The 27629-nt window shown below is 41.6% G+C and overlaps 1 protein-coding gene across 4 annotated transcripts in view; it reads left to right on the top strand.

Moving 5' to 3' along the window:
- CTBP1 (C-terminal binding protein 1) overlaps positions 1-27629 on the top strand; it is a 280570-nt gene that overhangs the window by 168293 nt on the left and 84648 nt on the right. Inside the window, exon 1 of one of the 4 annotated variants that reach the window (XR_011849920.1) lies at positions 15475-15660. The exons of 1 other annotated variant lie outside the window; for it this stretch is intronic. Coding sequence is in view for 2 of the 3 variants with exons in the window: in XM_072126235.1 (XP_071982336.1) it covers positions 15495-15660 (166 nt within the window). In the remaining variant the exon portion in view is untranslated. Of the gene's footprint in view, positions 1-15474; positions 15661-24344; positions 24449-27629 lie in introns of those variants that run through there. 2 more of the 4 variants (XM_072126235.1, XM_072126239.1) reach the window with 2 other exon arrangements.

The following is a 27629-nucleotide window of genomic DNA, read 5'->3' on the forward strand; positions in this document are numbered from 1 at the left end:
ATGGGTTACATTATAAAACCACCACTCTGTGAGTTTTTGGGCACAAGAACTACTGAGCAACGGAATAATACTGATTTGAGCATGTATGGCAGGTACTATATGGCACTGCTTTGACCCTAGTTGATACTTTTGTTCTTGGCACTGTATGGCACAACTATGGCAATGGTTGACATTATCAACCATGGCATTTTATGGCACTGCATTGGCACTGGTTGATACTTTTGATTTTGGCATTGTATGGCGCTATTTTGGCACTGGTTGACACTATCAGTCTTAGCATTGTATGACACTACTTTGGCACCGGTTGACACTATTGTCCTTGGCATTGTATGATTTTTCTTTGGCACTAGGTGACACTATGGGTCTTGGCATTGTATGGCACTACTTTGGCACTAGTGAACACTATCGGTCTTGGCATTGTATGGCACTGCTTGACATTATCAACCATGGCATTTTATGGCACTGCTTTGGCACTGGTTGATACTTTTAATCTTGGCATTGTATGGCACTATTTTGGCACTGGTTGACACTATCGGCCTTGGTATTGTATGACACTACTTTGGCACTGGTTGACACTATCGGTCTTGGCATTGTATGACACTACTTTGGCACTGGTTGATACTTTTAATCTTGGCATTGTATGACACTACTTTGGCACTGGTTGACACTATCGGTCTTGGCATTGTATGACACTACTTTGGCACTGGTTGACACTATCGGTCTTGGCATTGTATGACACTACTTTGGCACTGGTTGACACTATTGTCCTTGTTATTGTATGACACTACTTTGGCACTAGTTGACACTATTGGTCTTGGCATTGTATGGCACTGGTGGACATTATCAACCTTGGCATTTTATGACAATACTTTGGCGCTGGTTGACACTATTGGTATTGGCACTATATGGCTCTTCTTTAGCAATGATTGACACAATTGGTCTTGGCATTGTATGGCACTGCTTTAGCACTGTATAACACTATTGATCTTGACAGTATGTGGCACTGCTTTGGCACTGGTTGACCCTATTGGTCTTGGCCCCATATTGTAATACTTTGGGACTGGTTGACACTTTTGGTCCTGGACCGGTTGCACTGCTTTGGCATCGGTTGACCCTATGAGTTTTGGCACTGTATTGTAATACTTTGGCAATGGTTGACCCTATTGGTCTTGGCACTGTGTTGTAATACTCTGGGACTGGTCGACACCTTTGGTCCTGGCACTCTGGTGCACTGCTTTGGCACTGGTTGAGCACTGTATGGCAAAGAGATAATACTCAACATACACAAGGTCCAGTACAGCACAGAAAAACCTATGATGATATATATGTGGCATATTGTACTTAAATATCCTTGTGGTGACAAAGCAATGAACATGCAAATCAGCCTGCAAGTGCTTTGGTGGTGGACCCCATTTGCCTAGAGACAAGTACAAGTTCTGCCAAATCCCTTCTGAAGTTGTTGCCCTTTTAAGCCATGATTCAACCTCTGTCAGAAGGAAAGGGTCTGCCCCCAGTGCACTTGCAGTCCTATTTACATATCCATAAAACAATATACGTAATCCATAGATATCACAGACGGCATCTTTACTGTTTATGCATATGGGCTTCTTGCTAGATGGACCTAGATCAGCTGCTAAGCTCCGCCCATGAGGAACTTTCAGAGACTTTAAGCTTTTGCATATAGGAAAGTGCATTTAGGGTAGGATTCACCAAAATATGTCAAGATGTATATAACCACAAAGAGTTCTCACCTATTTATTGTTAAATATGAGATTGTGGGGGACTTATTACTCAAACCCTATAGAGCAGAAGAAAGGACCTACTAACCGCATGTCCGCTTTATGTGACAATATGCTATTTCCATCAGCCAGAAATGGCGCGTTTATAGCTTCCGCCTCTGGATCTCAGGTAGACATTGATTGATGTGATGGTTTTGTGGCTGAATATTTGTGGCTCACAAAATAACAGTCCTGCATTTACCACAATTGGGGGGGGGGGGGTTATTTGGACTTTGGGCCTATTAAAAAGTTATGGTACATTAAACACCGCAAATGGTTTGTGTCCGCTCTACCCCTGGAACATAGACGTAGAGGAATATAGGGAAAGGTTTCCTGTGGAATTAGAAGCAGATGTGGTAAGTATACTGCCCCATCTATGTGTGCTCCAATATATACCGCACAGGGGGGAAAAGCAGCAGGGACACGGGGGAGCAAAGCTCAAGGATAAGTACTGATTATAGGGGGAATTATATAGCATATCATAGCGACACAAGTCAGTGTTCCTGTACTATGTAGAGTATATATGGGAATATTATATTGTCACTATAGATCAGTATTACTGTATTATTTGGGGTGTATATGGAAAATTATGAAATTGACACTGAATGCCAGTGTTAGTATATTAGTTTGTATAATATGGGTACTATATGTAAGAGTTGCGGCATTATGTGGGTTTTATATGGCAGTATTTTATTAACACGAAATGTCAATGTTGCTGTGATTTGTAAGATGTATATAGCAGTATTACATTGGCCCTATATGTCAGTGTTGCTATATTATATGGGATGTATATTATAGTATTATATTGGCCCTATTCATCAGTGTTGCTATATTATATGGGATGTATATTGCAGTATTATATTGGCCCTATTCGTCAGTGTTGCTATACTATATGGGATGTATATTATAGTATTATATTGGCCCTATATGTCAGTGTTGCTATATTATATGGGATGTATATTGCAGTATTATATTAGCCCTATATGTCAGTGTTCATGTATCATGGTATGTACAGTATATACTGAAATGGTATTATATTAGTAGTATATATCAATTTCATTGTATTATATCTGCCCTTTATGAGAGTGCTGCTGTATTTCTTGTGGTGTATATGACATTATTATATAAGCCATTTCAGTACTATAAGTACTATACTGTATAGGGCAGTATTATTTGGTGCTATACGTCCGTGTTCTTGTATTATGTTTGGTGTAAATAGGTATTACAGGTCAGTGTTATTGTGTTATTATGTGGGGTGTTTATAGTATTATTTTGCCATTATATGACTGTGTTACTGTATTATTTGATGTGTATATAGCAGTATTTTTGGGGGGCATTATATGTCTGTCACTGTATTATTGGAGGTATATTTAGTAGAATTATTTGGCATTATATGTCTATGTTACTGTATTATTTGGGATATAAATAGGAGTATTAATTTGGCATTATATGTCTGTGTTATTGTATTATATGCGGTGTATATAGCAGTATTATTTTGGCACTATATGTCTCTGTTACTGTATTATGTGGGGTGTATATAGCAGTATTATTTTGGCACTATATGTCTCTGTTACTGTATTATGTGGGGTGTATATAGCAGTATTATTTTGGCACTATATGTCTCTGTTACTGTATTATTTGGGGTGTATATAGCAGTATTATTTTGGCATTATATGTCTGTGTATTATTTTGGGTGTATATAGCAGTATTATTTTGGTATTATATGTCTGTGTTACTGTATTATGTGGGGTGTATATAGCAGTATTATTTTGGCATTATATGTCAGTGTTACTGTATTATGTGGGGTGTATATAGCAGTATTATTTTGGTATTATATGTCTGTGTTACTGTATTATGTGGGGTGTATATAGCAGTATTATTTTGGCATTATATGTCTGTGTTACTGTATTATGTGGGGTGTATATAGAGTATTATTTTGGCATTATATGTCTGTGTGTATTATGTGGGGTGTATATAGCAGTATTATTTTGGCATTATATGTCTGTGTTAATCTATTATTTGGGGAGTATATAGCAGTATTATTTTGGCACTATATGTCTCTGTTACTGTATTATTTGGGGTGTATATAGCAGTATTATTTTGGCATTATATGTCTGTGTATTATTTTGGGTGTATATAGCAGTATTATTTTGGTATTATATGTCTGTGTTACTGTATTATGTGGGGTGTATATAGCAGTATTATTTTGGCATTATATGTCTGTGTTAATCTATTATTTGGGGTGTATATAGCAGTATTATTTTGGCACTATATGTCTCTGTTACTGTATTATTTGGATTGTATATAGCAGTGTTTTTTTGCATTACATGTCTGTATTACTGTATTATTTGGGGTGTATATAGCAGTATTATTTTGGCATTATATGTCTGTGTTAATCTATTATGTGGGGTGTATATAGCAGTATTATTTTGGCATTATATGTCTGTGTTAATCTATTATTTGATGTGTATATAGCAGTATTATTTTGGCATTATATGTCTGTGTATTATGTGGGGTGTATATAGCAGTATTATTTTGGCATTGTACGTCTGTGTGTATTATGTGGGGTGTATGTAGCAGTATTATTTTGGCATTGTACGTCTGTGTGTATTATGTGGGGTGTATTTGGCAGTATTATATTGGCATTATATGTCTGTGTATTATTTGGGGTTTATATAGCAGTATTATTTTGGCATTATATGTCTGTGTATTATGTGGGGTGTATATAGCAGTATTATTTTGGCATTATATGTCTGTGTATTATGTGGGTGTATATAGCAGTATTATTTTGGCATTTTATGTCTGTGTATTATGTGGGGTGTATATAGCAGTATTATTTTGGCATTATATGTCTGTGTATTATTTGGATTGTATATAGCAGTATTATTTTGGCATTATATGTCTGTGTTACTGTATTATGTGGGGTGTATATAGCAGTATTATTTTGGCATTATATGTCTGTGTGTATTATGTGGGGTGTAGTTGGCAGTATTATATTGGCATTATATGTCTGTGTTACTGTATTATGTGGGGTGTATTTGGCAGTATTATTTTGGCATTATATGTCTGTGTTACTGTATTATGTGGGTGTATATAGCAGTATTATTTTGGCATTATATGTCAGTGTTGCTGTATTATGTGGGGTGTATTTGGCAGTATTATTTTGGCATTATATGTCTGTGTTACTGTATTATGTGGGTGTATATAGCAGTATTATTTTGGCATTATATGTCTGTGTATTATGTGGGGTGTATATAGCAGTATTATTTTGGCATTTTATGTCTGTGTATTATGTGGGGTGTATATAGCAGTATTATTTTGGCATTTTATGTCTGTGTATTATGTGGGGTGTATATAGCAGTATTATTTTGGCATTATATGTCTGTGTATTATGTGGGGTGTATATAGAGTATTATATTGGCATTATAAGTCCGTGTTACTGTATTATTTGGATTGTATATAGCAGTATTATTTTGGCGTATGTCTGTGTTACTGTATTTTGTGGGGTGTATATAGCAGTATTATTTTGGCATTATATGTCAGTGTTGCTGTATTATGTGGGGTGTATTTGGCAGTATTATTTTGGCATTATATGTCTGTGTTACTGTATTATGTGGGTGTATATAGCAGTATTATTTTGGCATTTTATGTCTGTGTATTATGTGGGGTGTATATAGCAGTATTATTTTGGCATTTTATGTCTGTGTATTATGTGGGGTTTATATAGCAGTATTATTTTGGCATTATATGTCCGTGTTACTGTATTATGTGGGGTGTATATAGAGTATTATATTGGCATTATATGTCTGTGTATTATTTGGATTGTATATAGCAGTATTATTTTGGCATTATATGTCCGTGTTACTGTATTATTTGGATTGTATATAGCAGTATTATTTTGGCGTATGTCTGTGTTACTGTATTATGTGGGGTGTATATAGCAGTATTATTTTGGCATTATATGTCAGTGTTGCTGTATTATGTGGGGTGTATTTGGCAGTATTATTTTGGCATTATATGTCTGTGTTACTGTATTATGTGGGTGTATATAGCAGTATTATTTTGGCATTATATGTCAGTGTTGCTGTATTATGTGGGGTGTATTTGGCAGTATTATTTTGGCATTATATGTCTGTGTTACTGTATTATGTGGGTGTATATAGCAGTATTATTTTGGCATTATATGTCTGTGTATTATGTGGGGTGTATATAGCAGTATTATTTTGGCATTTTATGTCTGTGTATTATGTGGGGTGTATATAGCAGTATTATTTTGGCATTATATGTCGGTGTTACTGTATTATGTAGTGTGTATATAGAGTATTTTATTGGCATTATATGTCTGTGTATTATTTGGATTGTATATAGCAGTATTATTTTGCCATTATATGTCCGTGTTACTGTATTATGTGGGGTGTATATAGCAGTATTATTTTGGCATTATATGTCTGTGTTACTGTATTATGTGGGGTGTATATAGCAGTATTATTTTGGCATTATATGTCTGTGTATTATGTGGGTGTATATAGCAGTATTATTTTGGCATTATATGTCTGTGTATTATGTGGGGTGTATATAGCAGTATTATTTTGGCATTATATGTCTGTGTATTATGTGGGGTGTATATAGCAGTATTATTTTGGCATTTTATGTCTGTGTATTATGTGGGGTGTATATAGCAGTATTATTTTGGCATTATATGTCTGTGTATTATGTGGGGTGTATATAGCAGTATTATTTTGGCATTTTATGTCTGTGTTACTGTATTATGTGGGGTGTATATAGAGTATTATTTTGGCATTTTATGTCTGTGTATTATGTGGGGTGTATATAGAGTATTATTTTGGCATTATATGTCTGTGTTACTGTATTATGTGGGGTGTATATAGAGTATTATTTTGGCATTATATGTCTGTGTATTATGTGGGGTGTATATAGCAGTATTATTTTGGCATTATATGTCTGTGTTACTGTATTATGTGGGGTGTATATAGCAGTATTATTTTGGCATTTTATGTCTGTGTTACTGTATTATGTGGGGTGTATATAGCAGTATTATTTTGGCATTATATGTCTGTGTTACTGTATTATGTGGGGTGTATATAGCAGTATTATTTTGGCATTATATGTCTGTGTTACTGTATTATGTGGGGTGTATATAGCAGTATTATTTTGGCATTATATGTCTGTGTTACTGTATTATGTGGGGTGTATTTGGCAGTATTATATTGGCATTATATGTCTGTGTATTATGTGGGGTGTATTTGGCAGTATTATATTGGCATTATATGTCTGTGTATTATGTGGGGTGTATATAGCAGTATTATTTTGGCATTATATGTCTGTGTTACTGTATTATGTGGGTGTATATAGAGTATTATTTTGGCATTATATGTCTGTGTTACTGTATTATGTGGGGTGTATATAGCAGTATTATTTTGGCATTATATGTCTGTGTATTATGTGGGGTGTATATAGCAGTATTATTTTGGCATTATATGTCTGTGTTACTGTATTATGTGGGTGTATATAGCAGTATTATTTTGGCATTATATGTCAGGGTGACGGTATTTGACAGTATGTAGTAAATGTAGTATTACATAATAAATTATAGCTGCGGTGTGTGTCACTGCCAGAAGATGCATCAGTTTTATTAAGAGTCTTGTGCCTCTTGGCGGATCCCGCTGCGGCGCTCTACTTATGAAGACTGACGTGTGATTTATCAGTCTTAATCAATTCCCCCGATATCTCCGCGCTGTAATGTGTGTGCGTCAGTAATAATGACATCCTCCCCTATCACATTGCTACATCAGCGCCGAGCCGTTATATATCCTGAGGCCCCGCTATGACCCTATCAGTAGTGACAGGCTCCTGTTGTGGAGAAGTGCTGTAAGAGGGGGGCATTTCATTTGTGCAGCGATCAAAGGGGGTCTCCATTCTCAGACTTTTGAATGATCGTGGTATTGAAAGGGTTAAGCAGCTGAGATTAAAAGGGTCCTGTACCCTCACCGTTAGAGGGTCCCTTATCTTCACCTTTAGAGGGTCCTGTTTCCTCACCTTTATATGGTCCTGTATCCTCACCTTTAGAGGGTCCTGTATCCCCACCTTTATATGGTCCTGTATCCTCACCTTTAGAGGGTCCTGTATCCCCACCTTTATATGGTCCTGTTCCTTCACCTTTAGAGGGTTCTGTACCATCACCATTAGAGGGTCCTGTTCCTTCACCTTTAGAGCGTCCTATATCCTCACCATTAAAGGGTCCTGTTGCCTCACCATTAGAGGGTCCTGTACCTTCACCTTTAGAGGGTCCTATACCCTCACCATTAGAGGGTCCTGTACCCTACCATTAGATTGTTCTGTACCCTCACATTTAGAGCGTCCTGTACTTTCACCATTAGAGGGTCATATACCCTCACCATTAGAGGGCCCTGTACCCTCCCCATTAGAGCGTCCTATATCCTCACCATTAAAGGGTCCTGTTCCCTCACCATTAGAGGGTCCTATACCTTCACCTTTAGAGGGTCCTGTACCCTCACCATTAGAGGGTCCTGTACTTTCACCATTAGAGGGTCCAGTACTCTCACCATTAGAGGGTCCTGTACACTCACCATTAGAAGGTCCTATACCAGTGATGGCGAACCTTTTAGAGACCGAGTGCCCAAACTACAACCAAGACCCACTTATTTATCGCAAAGCGCCAACACAGAAATTTAATTTGTGATTTATACTCCCTTTTTTGTCACAGCTTTCATTGATACCAGCACCTGAGGACACCAATAAAGCAGAAAATAGTCCCAGGTACAGCTGTCACTTTAAAATAGCTCTGTGCACAGCAAGTCCTGGGCTGTCTGGGACTGCAGGAAGATACCTGGAGTCATCTCTGGTGATGGCCTGAGTGCCCACAGAAATGGCTCTGAGTGCCACCTCTGGCACCAGTGCCATAGGTTAGCCATCACTGTCCTATACCCTTGCTATTAGTGGGTCCTATACCCTACCATTAGATGGTCCTGTTCCCTCACATTTAGAGGGTCCTGTTTCCTCACCATTAAGGGTCCTATACCCTCACCATTATAGTCTTGTGTACCCTCACCATTAGAGGATCCTATTTCGTCACCATTAGAGGGTCCTGTATCCTCACCATTAGAGGGTCCTGTACCCTCACCATACCAAGAATAAGCAGTGGCCTAAATTAGATCTCCGCTTTAGATGTAGATATAAAATTGAAGGACATTATAGCTTCTAGTATTCTAGTCACATACAAAGCTTAAAGAGAACCTGTCAAAAGGTTTTACCCCATATAATTTGGGCTTTACTTATACAGGCGCCATCTCTTACCACTAGGGGACGCTGTCTGCGGGTGACATTACACAGCTAAAACAGACCTAAACAATATGCTATAAAGATACTGTACAATCCGGGGTGTCCCGTAAAAATTGGAAAGGAAAAAAAAAAATTTGCATAAAATGAATGTAAACTTTAGGCTTCTCCTTAATTGATTGATCTCTTTTCTAGAATGGAGAAGATGTCACTGACATTTAGGGAGATCTACAAGGTTAGTGACTCAGAGGATTAGTGGGATAGCGAGATGTGGATTGCTGCGCTTGTTGGACGTCTGTACCGCGTTCAGCAGCCAAGAGCCTGAGTCTTCCAGTGATCCCGCAGCTTCCCTTCTGGATGAGCCATGTATTATTCATAGGATACATTCCCAGGCAGCTGCCTCAATAAACTTCTAGTTTATGGTGGAAAAAAAGTGCAGAAAAAGTCAAGAAATCTTCTCTATCCTATACAGGATCTGTGGAAGGAATCCAACTTCAATTTATCTTCTGTTATAGGGGCTTTCCAGGACTAGGAAACAGCGCCACCACTGTCCTCAGGCTGAGATTAGTACTGCACTTCAGCCCTTTTAGCTTTATAAAATAGCAGAGCTGCAATACCTGACACAACCACATGGACAGGGGTGGTGCCATTTTTTCGTTTAATCCTGGATTTAATTAATTTTTTTGTACATTTATATTTTTTTACTTGTTAAAATGTATGTGTACTATTTTTTATACCATGTAGGTTACTTTATCCCTAGGGAGTTTGATTACTTCTACCACATACTGCAATACTGTGTTGCAGTATATGGAGAATGTGCTATAGATCTATAAAAGTGTGACACTGGCACACTGTTACAGATCTGCAGCAATGACAAGTCCTGGAGGCTTATAAAGATGATGGCAACTGATCAGCACCACCCCAATAACGTTATGGGGAGTGATCCAAGCCAATATGGTGTGCCCATGTGCCACCCAATTTTAACTGCAAATGATGGCTTTGCCGGTAGTAAAGGGTCAGTTAAAGGGTGGTAAGTTTAAGTTGCTCGTTCCTGATGTGTAAAGTGACGACTTTTACCTCATGATTTTTGTAATGTGTGTGAGTGCAGGATTCTGAGGTAATTTACCAATATACATCTATTACTAGTTCTGCTCTGCTTTCCTGATGTGTAAAGTGACGACTTTTACCTCATGATTTCCTGATATGTAAAGTGAGGCCTCCGTTTTTTTACCTCATCAGCCAGAGATTCCTGTCCATAAAATGGCTGCAGATGGAGGGTCATGTGATCTCTGTCTCTCCATGAACAATTGGCCTGCCAGGAGCATATGATGGTGTTCATGAATGTAAGATTAGGGATTATGGCAGGGTAATTGCTCATGGACAGATGCACATGACCCTCCATCTGTGGCCATTTTATGGTCAGGATAAGGTAAAAGACAGGAGGCCTCATTTTACATATCAAGAAATCATGAGGTAAAAGTCGTCACATTACACATCAGGAAAGCAGAGCAGAACTAGTAATAGATGTATATTGGTAAATTACCTCATATCATGCCCACACACTTACACACATTACAAAAACCATGAGGTAAAATGGCCGACCTCTTTAATATTAGGAAACAGGAAGTGTAAATAGCGCCACTCCTGCTGGAAAGGATAGTCAGGTAGCATAGTACTGCAATACCACACGTGACCTGCAGATCAGAGTGGCGCTGTTTCCCACACAGATATCTTCTTTGTATATTTCATATTTTCCATGATATAATTCCCCCCCTGACTTGATTGTTCATGCAGATCACATTAGTCAGTGAGTTTTTTTCTCCTCTATTTGGCGGCGTTTCCTCTGGCTTTCGTCTCTCCCATACTGCGCCTATCCACCTGGTTTGGCAGATGGAGACCTATTTATCCTGGGCAGGATAGGAAGCGCATATTGCTTATAGAGAAGGCGTTTTGTCATGGTTAATGCTGAGGACTCCTAATCCCACGTTCCTCCAGTCATGGAAACCTGACAGATGCTTTATGTATTAAGTGCGGGGACTCTTTATTACCATTAAGAAACAATGGGGGACATGATATTAACAAAGATACTGAAATATGGAAGATACGGTGCAAACTGTGGAATGCCAGTGCGTTGCAAATGTATTCACGCCTTAAAGGAAAACTACCATCAGAATCCATCATGATAAAGCAGGGACATTACTCATAGATCCAGGCACCGGGACTGTGGTAATCTTCTTATATGTGTTATTCATGGCCACATTCCTTCTGAAACCAACTTTTAAAATTATGTTAATGAACCAAAAGTGCCACCCTCTTTCCTGCTCTCTCAGCACTTCCCCCACTCTCTGCCTGATGTAATCTCACAGTAGCAAAGAAAGTTTCAGCACATGGCAGGGGGGAAGTGCTCCTGCACAGTGTGGGTGCTGTCACACGTCGCGTTTACTGCATGCGTTTAAAAACGCATTACTACAGCTGAAGGGATATTTCCCTAATTAAACAGCTGTTAACGCTTGCAAGCGGTAACGCATTGTTAACGCATGCGTTAACATCGCGGTTAACGCATGTGGTTGTTAACGCATTGTTAACGTATGCGTTAACATTGCGGTTAACGCATGCGTTTTGTAAACACAGGTGTTAACAGCTGTTTAATTAGGCAAATCTCCCTTCAGTTGTAGCAATGCGTTTTTAAACGCATGCAGTAAACGTGACGTGTGACCGCACCCTGTATTCAATACCAACCCTCTTTTGATAGATTTGATGGATACACATATCCATCACATAACCAGGAAAAAGGTTCATTGTAGAATGATTGTGGATGATAGAAAACAGAGTCTGCCACCATTAAACTACTAGCATCTTCGGGCAGTGGATAAAATATCCATAAAAATAACTCTTTCATGTGAAATCTCGCCTGTTTATTTAAAAAAAAAATACTCTCCTCAAAAGTCATGTGCAAATGAGCAGAGAAGAGTCATATTTTCCCCCGAGACGAGTCAGGTTTAGAGGCTGCAGGAGAGCATCACTGTAGAACGTAGAATCCTGCTACTGGTGTCATATTAAAGATAAGAATCTGATCTTTCAGATTGCATCAGGCTTGTGGTTCAGTGAGCTACAGGACCAGAGATACAGGCATACAGAAACAGAGTGGAAAATTCAGGCTGCAGAATCCAATTTTGCCTTCTTTTTAACTGTCTGTATCACTGCTTCTGTAACTCAGAGAGCCCCAGGTCTTATTTTTACTGGAAGAGGATATTTTTATCTTGAATATGACAGCTTTTTCCTAGGTGCTACGAAACCCAACATAGGAATGTGTGAAGTGACGTTCCTCCTGATGCCACTAAACTTGACTCATCTCTGGCAAAATCTGACTCTTTTCTGCTCATTTTCACATAGCTTTGGAGGATTTTTAGTTATAGGTAAATGAGATTTCATATAAAAGAGGGAAGGAGACTTTATATCCTACGGCTAGTTTAACGGGGGGGGGGAAATCTGGTGATAGGTTCCCTTTAAAAACTGCAATTGATTGAGCCCCGAATAAGTATTATAGAATTGCTTATAGCAGGATATACTTTTAGATCAACACAAGACTATTCATAACAGCAATAACTTAATTAAAAAGCACCAAATACTAATAAAAAACCATAATATCTACGATTATAACCGTGGGAGTAGATGTAATTACACCTGAGTGTATGAATAGCTGCAGTCATTTCCCCCTCTTAAAGGGCACCAGACCTATAATCCACGGTGCTACAGAGAGAATGCAGCGGCGGGGAGTTATTTGTGAGTAAATAGTGTGAAGTGGCGGCTGAATGAAGCGATCGCACATCGTGGTAATTTCGGATTCGTACTCTCTGCGGAGCGTAGAATCGGACGTTATAATTATAGCTGTTGTCTTAGCGTCGCTGACACTGTGGAGGTTGTGAATTCATGTTCGCCGCCTACTCCGAAATCAGGTGACACAGGCTGGAAACCTGCACTGTTCCGGATGAAATAATTAAAGGAATATACGGATTTTCCAGGATTTTGATAATTACTACCCATCGTGTGGCGCCGCTCTGTGGCTGCACCATGTCATTGCAGCTCAGACAGAGGGATGAGATGTAGTAACCTGGCATGACCACTACACAGAGGGGGAGCTGAAATGAATGGGGATATGGAGCAATAATAATAATAATTCTTTATTTATATAGCGCACACAGATTACGCAGCGATGCACAAAGCTGCCAGATCAGACCCTGTCCCCACGGGGCTCACAATCTAAACAACCTACCAGTATGTTTAGGAGTGTGGGAGGAAACTGGAGGACCCGGAGGAAACCCATACAAACATGGAGAAAACATACAAACTCTTTGCAGATATTGACCTGGGTGGGATTCGAAACCCAGGACCCCAGTGGTGCAAGGTGCTACCCACTCAGGCACCGTGCCGTCCAATTGCAAACCCATTGGGTGGGGGCTTAGGGTGGCGGCACACGTGGCTATTGAACCCGGTTTTTGGCCATATATAAGCAGTCCGTTAAAAAAACGCATGCGTTTTTAACCGTTTTTCCCAATTATCTTAATTAAAATGACGCTCAAAAAACGGATGCTTTTTCAAAAACTGATGTGTTTTTTTACGGACTGCTTTAAAAAAACAGACTAAAAACAGGTTCAAAACGCCACGTGTGCCACTACCCTTAGGCTGGCGCCACACGAGCCGCCGGTGTTTTACGTTAATTTAACACAAAACACCGGCGGCTCGTTCCCGATCGCATGCGTTTCCATAGCGATCGGGCCGAGGCCCGTCCCGGTGGGCGCGACTTTGTCTGCGTTTGCGCTTGCGTTAGGCGCCAGCCTAAGGGTGAAGACACATGCAGCGTTTTTAGGCCGTTTTGGGGTTGTTTTACTAAGTGCGTTTTCAGATAGTAAAAAACGCATGCGTTAAAAAACGCATCCGTTTTTTAAACCGGCATGCATCTTTGTCTGTTTTTAATTGCGCAAATTCGGAAAACCGGACAAAAATGGATGCGTTTCCAAAAACCGGAGGCGTTTTTTACGATCTGAAAACGGACCAAAAACGGGCTAAAAACGCCACGTGTGCCACTACCCTTAGTGGACCCCTCAATCCTGTAGTCGTGGTCTCTTTGAATATCTGATATTCTTTATGGGTGGATTCACATCGGTGTTTGTGTGGCGCGTCCGTGGTGCGGCCGTTCCATTTTGTTTTCATTTAAATTTAAAAAAAAAAAAAAAAAACATAGGCAGGTGACACAGGAGACGTTTTTGTTGCAAATTTGAACGCATTGAAAATGCTTGTGTTTTTAGGCGTACATTTTTCAAACGTTTACTTGCGTTTGCGGTTTGGTTGCATTTTGAAACACATTACTCCAGCTGAGAAGGGGTGATTTGGCTAATTACATTACTGTTAACATTTGCGTTTACAAAACGCATTGTAAACGCGATGTTAACTCATGCGTTAAGAACGCGTTAGCGCATGCGTTTTGTTAACGCATGCGTTAACATAGCGTTAACAAATGTAGATAGTAATGTAATTAGGCAAATCACCTCTCCTCACCTGTTGTAATGCGTTTTCAAACGCAATGAAAACGCAACCAAAGCGCAACGTGTGAACGCGCCCTGAGTGCATCGTGCGTTGCCTTTTTGACGCATTCCAAAGCCTTCAGGGCACGTTCACAGGTTGTGTTTTGACCTGCGTTTTCATTGCGTTTGAAACGCATATACAACAGCTGAGGAGAGGTGATTTGCCTAATTACATCACTGTTAACATTTCCGTTTACAAAACGCATCGTAAACGCGATGTTAACGCATGCGTTAACATTGCATTTACAAACATAGACGGTAATGTAATTAGGCAAATCACCTCTCATCAGCTGTTGTAATGCGTTTTCAAACGCAATGAAAACGCGACCAAAACGCAACGTGTGAACGTGCCCTCAACCTTTATCACGTGTTGAAGTTACATTGCGTTTCCACTGCATCTGCTAAAGCGCAATGTAACCTCAGCGTGTGATCAAGGCTAAAGCCAGCGGAATGGGTCAACAACGCATCAAAAACGCGACGTGTGAATACGCCCCTTAAACTCAGAACTTCTGACAGCCTTTGCTACAATTGCATCAAGTCTATGCAATGCTCTTTTGTTTCAACTGCACTGATACATTGTAGCAAACAAGGAAAACTGTGCTGATTTGTAGCAGGATAAAAGTGAATAATGGATACAGTGTAATGTCTGTAATATTAATCGTAGCCCCCAGAGCATGACCCCCCCCCAGCAGCCTCTCTGTAGACCCCCGGCACATGGACACTAGAGCGATCAGCTGTGTGCAGGGATAATCAGATGCTCGTTAAGCTGTGGGTAATTAGGGGCAGCCGCCCTCTTCTGTAATGCTCGGTGCATGCTATGGCTCTCTTGGATGCAGCTGCCCCTATACGGTGGGAGGCACAGATGCTAATGGTACCACTTACCCCTGACAGCGGGGTGACAGCCGCGATGAACCCGACTAATCTGCCGTTTCCCGCCATGAATGAGCCTCTCTGCAGAGTGAAGAGTGTTATACAGCATGCAGGTCAGTACTGTCTACAGGAGGCGAATACCGCTATGACCAGACTGCAGTGTGAAGACCACCTTACAGGCCCCTGTTCAGACTGTAGTTTATGCTAAACTAAATTCCATCTTATTTAGGGCTCATTCAGATGGACATTTTGAGGTCCAATAAATTCTAATTACGCCTGAGGGTGCAGTCACATGTCGCGTCTAGTGATGCCACACGTGTCGTTTTGAACGCATTTTTGAGCAGTCTGATAAAACGCATTTGTTTTTTTGCCAGGTTTGACCAATTATCTTAATTGAAACTGGTCAAAAACGCATGCATTAACGCATATGGTTTAACGGATTGCTCAAAAACGGCCCAAAAACGCGTTGCTCCGTTTTTAAACATCTGTTTTTGGCAGCTTACCATGCATTTGGCTGCTTACAACCTGTTTATCTATTAAGATTGGGAAAAACGGACCAAAAACGCCATGTGTGGCATCACCCTAAGGGCGCGTTCACACGTTGTGTTTTGACCTGCGTTTTCATTGCGTTTGAAACGCATATACACCAGCTGAGGAGAGGTGATTTGCCTAATTACATCACTGTTAACATTTTCGTTTACAAAACGCGATGTTAACGTGTATGTTAACAACATGCGTTTTGTCAACACATGCGTTAACATTGTGTTTACAAACGTAAACGGTAATGTAATTAGGCAAATCGCCTCTCATCAGCTGCTGTATATGCGTTTCAAACGCGACCAAAACGCGTCAGGAGAGAGATTTGCCTTCCTAAACAGCTGTTAACACGTGTTTTTTGTAAACTTCAGTGTACGGAGCTGTGCCTGGTGTCATTTTTGCGACTTTTGATAATGTTTTCAAGGCTTCTATTTTTAGGACTGTATGGCCCTTTGATCACTTTTTTATAGAATTATTTTTTTTATATTCTATAAAAATAGTGCCATTTGGAACTTTGCGCTATTTTCCGTTACGGAGTTAAACGCAATGAAAAGCTGTTATTAGATTTTCGGACGCGGTGATGCCTAATGTGTTTATGGTTTTTACTGTTGATTTATATTTATATCAGTTCTAGGGAAAGGGGGGGGGGTGATTTGAATTTTTAGGTTATTTTTATATTACTTTATTTTTTTATTATTTTTCTTAACCTTTTTGTTTATTTTTACAATTTTTCAGACTCCCTAGGGTACTTTAACCCCAGGTTATACGATCGATCCTACCATACTACCGTATTTTTAAACGCATTGCGACGTGTGACTGCCATTGGATCGGGGTGTTTGCATGGCATTTTGAGACGTGATTCAGCAGCTGGGGAGAGGAGATTTGCCTAATTGTATTATTGTATTGCATTTACATTTTGCGTTTACATAAACATAATGTTAATGCAATGTAATTAGGCAAATGTCCCCGCCACAGCTGTTGAATTGCATTTCAAAGTGCGATGTGAACGTGAACACAGCCTGGCATGGCCCGCAACGTAGTTTTGTGCAGGCTACGTTAGGGTGATGTCACACATGGCGTTTTTGGACCGTTTTTAGTTAGTGTGTTTTCAGGTAGTAAAAAAAATGCATGCGTTTTTGTCCGTTTTAATTGCGCAAATCCGGAAAACCGGACAAAAACGCACGCATTTTCAAAAACAGACCCTGTAGGATTAAAGTACCCAAGAAGGTCTGAAATAATGGTGTGTGTGTGGTTAAAAAAAAAAAAAAAAAAAAAAATGTAAAACCTTTTTAAAAATTGTAGAAGTTTAAATCATCCCCCCCTTTCCCTAGATCACATATAAAAATATACAGTATAAATCATACACATGTTAGATATCATCGCCTCTCAAAATGCCCCTTCTGTCAAAATATAAAAAAAGATTACCCTGTTCCTGACGGTAAATAGCGCCCAAATGCCGCCCCATCTGTAAATATTTGAATAAAAAGATTGAACGGTCATATAGGTCCCAAATTTATGCAAATTTAAAATGCCAGCAGGTACCGCAAATACCACCGTACACCACAGTGTGAAAACGTTATTGGCCTCAGAATTTGGCAAAATTTGGGCAAAAGATAAAAATTTTTTTTTAAAACCTAATAAAACCCATATAAATTTGTTATCCATGTGATCGTATCGTCCCAAGGCATAAAGAAGAGGTGTCATTTAGAGCACAGAATGAGAGCCCGCAAGAAAATGCTGCAAATGTGTGGGTTTTTTTGTATTGTGTTTTTAATTCACCACGCTTGGATTTTTTATTTATTTTTTTCCCCCAAGTACATTGCATGGGATATTAAATTGCGCCATTAAAGATCAGAAAATCAGAAAATCAAATCACAACTCAAAATAAACAGATCTTGGCGTGAAAGCCGTATATATTGTATTCAAGTCATCCTGAATATGGGACCTGCTGTGGGGGGCACTTGAGCCCCAAAATTGACAAAAACAGCTGTATACATTTACACAAGTGGTGTGCCGGTGCAACTTGTAAGGGCGCGTTCACACGTTGCGTTTTGGTTGCGTTTTCATTGCGTTTGGAACGCATATACAACAGCTGATGTGAGGTAATTTGCCTAATTACATTACCGTTTACGTTTGTAAACGCAATGTTAACGCATGCGTTAACAAAACGCATGCGTTAACGCAATGTTAACATATGCGTTAACATCACGTTTACGATGCGTTTTGTTAACGCATGCGTTAACAGTGATGAAATTAGGCAAATCACCTCTCCTCAGCTGTTGTATATGCGTTTCAAACGCAATGAAAACGCAGGTCAAAATGCAACGTGTGAACGCGCCCTCAGGGTGCGGTCACACTTGGCGTTCATATTGAGTTTATGAAGTGCCCGGGTGAGGGGTGGTCCCAACACTATGCTGGGTTCGCCCGGCACCATCAGGGTGTCACCACGTTTGCTGCCCTCCGGAGGGGATGGTAAGGCGTGGTGCACCCCAATAGGAATTGAGTTGGGGTCTGCTGTGAACAGTTTCCCTCTTTACTGTAGAAATCGAGGTGCAAAGCAATACAAGCCAATCAATTGGCTGACAACAAACTCCCCCCCCCCCCCCCCCCTTCCAATTTCCTCCCTGGCAGAAGAAGGGTTAATGCGGAGGATAGGCCTGGGCTGGTACCCTGGTCACAGACTAGCAGTTCAGGGTCTATGGCAAAGTCTCCCATCTCTGCTTCTTTTTCTGGTTGCTCAGGTAGACTGGCAGTATTCTACTCCAGGCTGTGTTCCCCAAGTACAAGACACTAAGGACTGGGACTGTTCTCCTTATATACCTTCTACCAGGCGAGGAGCAGTTACATTTCAGCACAAATACAATGACAAGGCATTTTCCCATTGACTTACATTGAGTCCCCATAATATTCTATGGCAGAGTTTCTAAAGTGTAAACAACTTTCCAGACAACACCCGTCATTCTAAAGGCCAGCCTGTCTGCTTGTCTGGTAAACTAGTCTGTTTTTCTTCTACACACATCCTTCTATTGGTGTGGAAAATTATTACTGGCTCAGACCGACGTTAGAGATTCTACTAGTCTATACATATACAGTAATAATATACAAATGTACGTAACAAAACACTATAGATTAATGCAAGTTAACCCTTAAAAGAAAGTAAGAAGTTGCTTAAAGGAAATGTTCAAATGTCCGTAGTTCAGTGCTGATACAGGGCACTACATCTACAAACGCAATGGAAACACCTAGAGGTGGGCCCCGGCCTGATTGCATTTGCGCATAAAATTATGCTTATTGATCGCATAAAGTTATGATTACATAGCGTTCCAGGACTACTGGTTGTAATTTGGCATGAACTTGCCTGGTGCAACTACTTCTCCCTCAAGGACAATGGGGGTGATTTACTAAGGGCCCGATTCGCGTTTTCCCGACGTGTTACCTGAATATTTCCGATTTGCGCCGATTTCCCCTGTATTGCCCCGGTATTTTGGCGCATGCGATCGAATTGTGGCGCATCGGCGCCGGCATGCACGCGACGGAAATCGGGGGGGGGGGGGGGGCGTGGCCGAGCGAAAACTCGACTGATTCGGAAAAACCGCCGCATTTAAAAAAAGAAATGTGTCGCTTGGGACGCGCTTACCTTCACTTGGTCCGGCCTGGTGAACTCCAGTGCGTTCAGATGCTTTTCAGCGCAGCAGCGCCCCTGGAGGACGGTGGAGGAACTACCTTGATGAATCCTGGCCGGACCCGAATCCAGCGCAGAGAACGCACCGCTGGATCGCGAACGGACCGGGTAAGTAAATCTGCCCAAATAATATCGGAGGCTGAGTGGGTAGCGCTTCTGCCTTGCAGCGCTGGAGTCCTGGGTCCAATTCCCACCCAGGTCAACATCTGCAAAGAGTTGATATGTTCTCTCTGTGTTTGTAGGTTGTTTAGATTGTGAGCCCCGTGGGGTAGAGACTGATTTGGCAAGTTCTGTGCAGCGCTGCGTAATATTTTGGCGCTATATAAAGAATTATTATAATATCAGGACCCTTCATCAGGCCCACAACCAGCTCCTACTGTGACCTCTATATATTGGAGGTAAATCGTCACTTGCATCAAGCGACACAGCCCCGAAAATATTAAGATGAATCCCATACAAGTCCTTGGATAGATCCATTTACCCCCGTAACATAATAAACACTCCGCTTATAATAAGGGTGACTGTTTCCGATATATTGAGGGTCACTCGCTATGTGGCAGGGTAATGAGATTCCCTGTTTGTAAAATGACTGTAACAAATAATGGAGGGACACAAAAAAAACGGAGATTACGAGGTGAATCGGGCAGCGGGTAAAGAAGTCGCTTGTGTCGCAGAGGCGGGGTATCTTCCGAATGGCGTTTTTTGTTATGTTTTACGCTTTATAATGCGGGTTTATTGAGGGGCGGCCGCTTTGTGTCACCTGCAGACTATTCCACCGCTTTATCACGCGTGGCCAGATTTGCTTAGCGCGTCGTTTAATCTTCTGCTCCATAGCATCCCTATTACTCCGGATAGTTTTTTTTTAAAAAAAAATTTCTTCCGCCTCGCAAACCTATAATTTTATTAATTTTTTTTGGCTCCTGGGTTTATCGATTTGTCACACATGCGATGAAATTGTCATTCGTCAAAGTTATTGGTGGGCTGTCGGCGTTTACTAGCGCCCGCCATGCCGCGGTTTGAGGGCACCTTGCAAATAATTCTTACCTGATGTGAGAAACGCCGGCTCTGGGGAATTGGGACGGGGGAGCGAAATGTTTTGTATCTCCCCGGCGGCGGTGTGTGTGTAAATGATAATATTCACGCTGAATAATTAAAGGGATGTGACAGCTTATTACTCCTACGGCCTGACTAAATGGGGAGGGTCTGATATGTTCTATAATGTGTATCTACGAATTGTGCAGGTGGGGAGGGGAAGTATGGAAATTCTACTCCATGGGGGGCCTCTTGCATGGAAGAGGCTTGGCTATGACTTAAAGGGGTTTTCCACAAATGTCACAATGGTCTATAATACATTGGTGGATGTCTGAGACCCAGCACCACCATGGATGGCAGAGAATGGAACAATAAGCAGGCAGCGCTGTTCTCCATACAGTGGTAAGATCGGGTTACTGCAGATCAATTTAGTCAGTGCAAATGCAACGTCCTCCCACCGGGGCAGCTGGTTTTCCCGGAGTGGCTTTAGCGCGGCCTAGCGCTGACTTGTCAGTCGTTTTGGTCCAGGAGGAACATGTGTTGTCCACACCGGGCAGGTCCGGCAAATGGAAAAGATGATGGGGGCGGAGTAGGAGGGGCCTTCCTGGTGGTGGCTCTGATGCGTATCGGGGAAATGAGAACTTTGTGTATCATATATCAATATAATGCACTTTGTTCAATACCCTACCATAGTGATCAGTCCGTGGCACAGCCGTGGTCACAAACATATCATGGACTAATGTGAAACGGCTTTAAGATTTAGATCCTGGCAGGGCGATTGTTCATGGACAGTTAGAGATCACATGACCCTCCATCTGCGGCCATTTTTGGACAGGAATGTCCGGCTGATGAGGTAAAAGGCAGGAGGCCTCGCTTTACATATCAGGAAAACGGAGCAGAACTTTAAATAGATGTGTATTTTGGAAAATTGCCCAACAGCCTCGGCTCCAGGTATCAGTAGGCCCCTGGGTGACAGAGCCTCAGTAGGCCCATTTGCAGTGAAGTCACGTGGCAGCATTAAAAATTCAGAAACTGAAACAGTCTTCTGTTCCCTAAAATCTTACGTAATTATAATACCAAACGGCCTCCTCATGGTTATTTTATATAAGCCTCCCCTCGTTTTTTATGTGGGGGCCTCTCAGCAGCTCTTGGGTCACTGTTGCCCAATATACTGACCCCCCCCCCCCCACACACACACATATTACACAAAACATGAGGTAAAGTGGCCCCTTCAACATCATTATGGTAGGCCATCGATATTAGACTAGTGGTCCTCTGTCTTGGCGCCCCCCATAGCTGTGTAATGGTATTGCAGTCAGTAACTTTATTTTAAATTGCTTCTCTCCGACAGTAAGACTTTGCAGATGCCAGGCAGCGGCTGCACACAGCAGACAATAGCTCATTGTGAAGTTTTCACTACTTTGTTCTGCGTCCAGATACTGCAGGGAGAGGACAGTTTAGATTTTATTTTTTTTTGCCTTACTGTTGAGTACTAGAAATATTCTAGTCTGAATTGCTTTACTGCACTGTGGTGATTGTGCAGCGATCCTCTCCTTTACTGCTTTATTTCTCACCATGAATTACACATGTAAAGGGTTTTGTATCCTGATTGGGACAGTAAAAGCTGAAATCGGATCATGTCAGCTGTGAAACCCCCCCCCCCCCCACGTATAAAGAGGGAGGGTTATTATCCGCTATATAGATGGTAAATGGTAGTCAGATCCAATAGTCTCGTCCGTCATCTGAGAATGTGAGATAAATATTGTTCTTCATGCGCTGAAGTTGTAGAGAAAATGATTTCTGCTTCAATTTTCAGTTTTCAAGATCTCTGCTTGCTGTCAGTGAATTGGAAAAGTTTATCATTTACTTCCATTAGAGAGACATAGGTCTCGTGGTTATGTGATGGACACACGGCTGCACAGTTCAGAGAGGCAGCTTTAAATTAAAGGGGCTGTCCAGGATTTGTGCACATGTGTAGCTGACAAACGGTGGAGCAAGTTCCTTTCTATTTATTTACACATAATGGGGAAACGTATGTTTAGGTGGACAGATCCCTCCGTTAAAGGGGTTGTCTCTAGGTTTTAAAAATATGTCCGCTTTCATCCAAAAACAGCACCACACCTGACTGTGGTTGGTGCCAGAATTGCAGCTCAACTCTATAGTGATGAATTGAGTGGAGTTGCAATACCGGCACAAGCCACAGTCGGGTGCGGCGCTGTTTTTGGATGAAATGTTTTATAACCTTAAGACATCCCCATTATTATCCATGCATATGAAGGTGGTTTTCCTCCGGGTAATATTGCTTTCGTCCTGTGATTTGTTTAGGGTGCCTACAGGAGGGTTACTCCATTACAAGCTTCTTGCTGCCCATAGCAACCTATCACAGCACAGCTTTCACTTTGAAAGCTGCGCCGTGATTGGCTGCTTTGGGCAAATCGTAAAATATAAAAATATTTCAGTACAATTCCAGTTACTATTATCTGATAATCCAGCAGAGGATTACTTACATTCTAGAATATAGGAATTCTACTCTCTGCTTCGTTGCTATGAGGTCACTTGCCTCCTATGGCACAATACCCTGGGTCACCCTGCCCTGTAGTCCTGGCACATGCCAGTCCTAAAACAGTCAGCCATATACCCAACAACCCCCACTTAAAGGGGAACTGAATTACAGTATTAATAATCTGTGCGACAAAACTGCCACAACCAATCATGTCACAGCTTTCATATTCTACCTCCCTATTGAATCCTGAGAACTGCGCTGTCATTGGTGGATACTGGCAACAGATTCAATTTTGTTTTTCCGATTATACTTGTAAAGTATTGAAATCTTGTCATCTGCAGGATACCGGATTATTGGAGTAAAATTCTTATAATCCGGCATTGTCCGGATCACCAGATTTGGCAATGTGCCACAAAAAAACACAGCTGGTCCCTCTTCATCTCTTAATAATAATATTATTATTATCATCATTATCTTATCCGGCAAGAGATTAATTTAATTCCAGATTAAAGGAATTTTATTATAATGATTATATAATTAATAAATATATATTTTATATATTTGTCTATTTTCTTATTCATTCTTACGATCACATTACGGCGCGGTCGCCATAACTCGGTCACTCGCCCCTCCCCCTCCCCGTGGCACAATGACCTGGTTTATCCTGCCCTACAATCTGTTGCCCTGCAGTCCTGGCACACATCCCCCCCCCCCCCCCCCCCCCACCTCTGCCATCCGTCCCGGATCAGATTCTTAAAGGTGAAGTACATTTTCTCCATTTTACGCCCCTTTCGGAGGGATTCCCAGGATTAGACATTTCTGCAGCATGTGAATTGGCCCCTAACTTCCCTCCCTTGTGGCGTCCCCAGCTGCGGCCACTCCTCCTCCAGTTTACTTTCCCCTTTCAGCCATGTCTAAGGGAGGAGGAGGAGGAGGAGGGGGAGACATTGTATTTATTTCCCTGCTCCCTCCTCCTCCCGCCCTGTGTGAGGCCCTCTGCCATTGGCTGGTGCTCCTCCTGGCCGGCCTCTGATTGGCCGCCCTGGAATGCTTGTATGAGCTGATTGGTGGGCTGTTACCTTGTTTCATATTTGCACAAGCCATAGCATAAACAGCTTGGATCCTCTCCTCCAGGTGGAGATGCAAGGTTTGTTACATTTTGTTACATTTCTTTGTATCCCCCTCTGCTGGGGAGGGGCCCCCGCTGGTGCAGAGGATGGGGCCGCAGGGGCTCCCTCAGTACAGGGATGGGGATTTGGGAGGGGTGGCTTTGATCCCATGCTGTGTGTTTCTCATGTAAGAGGATCAGTGGGGGGGATTGTGGGTTGTGTTCTGGGGGCTTCACATGTTCCTGTAGGTGTGCGGTGATGGTGACAGCAGGGTGGGCTTTAAACTTCTCCCCAATATATTGTATATGGCTACGTACGATACCGTTCTCCCAAATCTTCCAATCGGCTCCTCACTACTACCCCCATCGTGTGATATTTTTGCGATTTTTATGGAAGCGTAATGGGGTCGCATGTAGCCGTGCAAGGTCGTAGGACCGGTGGATCATGGGAGTAGGATTTATTTGTCAGATAAAAACTTTCTATTCGATAAAATCTTGTTGGTTCTGATCCAGTGATGATTTATGTGATACCAACTATGTGATGGATCGATACCCATCTGTATTGATTGTTAGATCTGCTTGTTGTATTACTGCCAAACCGTACATATGGTTATTACCGCGCTGACTTACTGTGTACATGTGTCATGTCGGATTATATATATCGGTCTGGGGTTTTTAACCCTTTGCGATCATTTGGTGCCCGATATGTCCCTTTCCATGATGACGCCGCTTCCCTATAGCGAGCAGTAGGTGGCGTACTTCTGTTACCCCTGACTTGTTGTCTGTATGGAGGTATGTTAGAGGCATGTTGAGATGTAGCAGAGCTGAATTTGTTATGATGATCAAGGCTGTGTTTTTGGGAGGTCACTAGCAGCTCCCATGTAAAATTGACTCGTTTCTGATTTAACAGTGTTTGGAGAAATTTGCAACAAACTGGGCTCTGCTGCATCTGTAGGGTCCCTATCCTAGGGGGTCCTGCTGCTCTGTGCGGTGTGATGGGATTTGGAGTCTCCTGGCAGCCGGTTAGTTAATCTCTCAGGCCCTGCAGCTTGTCGGAGGCTGATCTGCGGCCATCATTCAGCCAGGGATATTGTAATCAATGTCTTCCCATTTTTCCTGCATCACTTTTTGAGGCACAGACAAGTCACAGAGAGATCATTGAAGGGATCCTACTGTCATATCCATATAGATCATGGTCCAGACTCAAATAATTTAATAGAATGGTACTTACTGATGCTGGTTTCTGCTCTACACCTCTTCCTGGGTGTTTATTAACAGGACAGACCCGCTTAGCCAATGGCTGGTAAAAGTGACCCGTCTCAGACAGCGACTGACTGAGCGGCTTCCTCTAACGTTTCGTGTCCTAGTGCAGCAAGAATCTGGAGCAGCTGTATGGTCAATACCAAATGCAACCACCGGACAAGTGTGCCGCTGTTTTTGGAGGAAAGACTAAATTTAATGTTCTATTCCAGGATTGTAGCTGGATTTTGAGTACTGAGGTGCACTGGTGTGTGAGATCTCTTCACTGTACGACAGCACAGCCCCTTCGCCTGTTGTACTGGATAGCTGTTACTCAGGGGGAAATGCTCGTCTCCCATGGATATACTTACTCATTACCTAGATCTGTGTGTATATTGGCACACCATTGACTACAATGCCTGGATTACTTGTACAATCCATTTCCCCAAACCAAGGGGTCAATAAAGTTGTATCGTATTGCACTTAGCATTCAGTGAAGAGATCTTGCACATCAGTGCACTACAGTACTCAAAGTCCAGCTACAATCCTGGAATATTAAGGTGGGTGTCTAGCATTGCATGGAGTATGCCCCTTGCAGGAAGCGCTAGATCCCAGTCCTCCTGACAGCAGACATTATTTCTATTTCCATCAGTAATAAATAAACCCGCTGAGGTTAGTGTCCTATTAGATAGACATATGCACGTCCGCGCACACAACCGTTTGGATCCAGCTTATTAGACGTGACAGATTTGACAAACACAAGCTGCTTGACCATGTGGACTGGAAGTGAAAGTTATGCGGTAGATGACGGATTTATTGTCTCTGTTTGGAACACTTTCACATTGTGTAGAAGTTGACCCCGATGCCCCGAAACTGGGAGCATTCAATATCCAGCTGGATTATTCCCATGATGATGTTTTCCTTTTTTGAAATTTTTTTTTTTTTTTGCCTTTAAATAATCCTGTCACCAGGAGTGTCATTTTTATCTGGTGTCCGGTTCCACTAGCCTATGCTATGCTGATTTTGTAAATGCCTTAGACAGCATTCTGAAATATTACAGTACTGTATAAAACTTTATTTCACATTACCTGGCTCCCTGCTAGCAGTATGTGGTGAGTTACGAGGGGTGGGGGCAGCTGCTGCAGCCTGTGTATATCTGTGTCTCCTCATTCATTCTTAATCTACTCCACACCATCCCCCTCCCTCCACTGCCTGCTCAATGCATATGACAGGAAGAGAGCTGAGATACAGGCACACACAGACTGCAGCTGACATTTTTCCTCCCTTGGACTAGCCACACGCTTTTGGCAGGGAGCCAGGTAATGTGAAATAAACTTATATAAAGTAATGAAATTATTCAGAGTGCTGACAAAAGCATTTTTAAAATCGTTATAGCATAGACCATTGGAACCAGACACCAGCTAGTAACAGGTAACCAGTTCCATTTAAAAACTCAAAATGCGTTTAGTAAAACCTGATGGACAGAATAATGCTTCATCTTAAAGGGATTATTTGTTTTATAATGCCCGTTTTCACACTCTACTATAGTAAAGAATTCTGACTTTAAAAAGTTTTCCAGCTCCTGTGTAATGCCTCTTGTCTTGTGGCCACCCCTTAAACTGTATGCTCCCCCCTCGTGGATTCCATAAATAATACCCACTAATGTGGCCCGCTAACTTATAATACCTCCGCTTTACTTTATGCTGTTGAATTAAATACATTTCTTTAATCAGATTCTTTCCTTTCCCCGTTCCAGCAAATTCTTAGGGCCAGTTCACATTTCTGTTTGGTCTTCAGTTATTTGCATCAGTTATTTGCATCAGTTACTCTGAGCCAAAACCATGTGATGTTGAACATGCAGAACGGGGTCAAGTCTCTCCGGCGACTATACAGAGATGATGCATCTGTTCCTGGGGGTTCAACTACTCCTGGTTTGGGCTCATAGTAACTGCAGACCTAACGGGGATGTGAGCTGTGCTTT

The sequence above is a fragment of the Engystomops pustulosus genome, chromosome 1 (genome assembly GCF_040894005.1).
Source record: "Engystomops pustulosus chromosome 1, aEngPut4.maternal, whole genome shotgun sequence".
NCBI classification, from domain to species: Eukaryota; Metazoa; Chordata; class Amphibia; order Anura; family Leptodactylidae; genus Engystomops; species Engystomops pustulosus.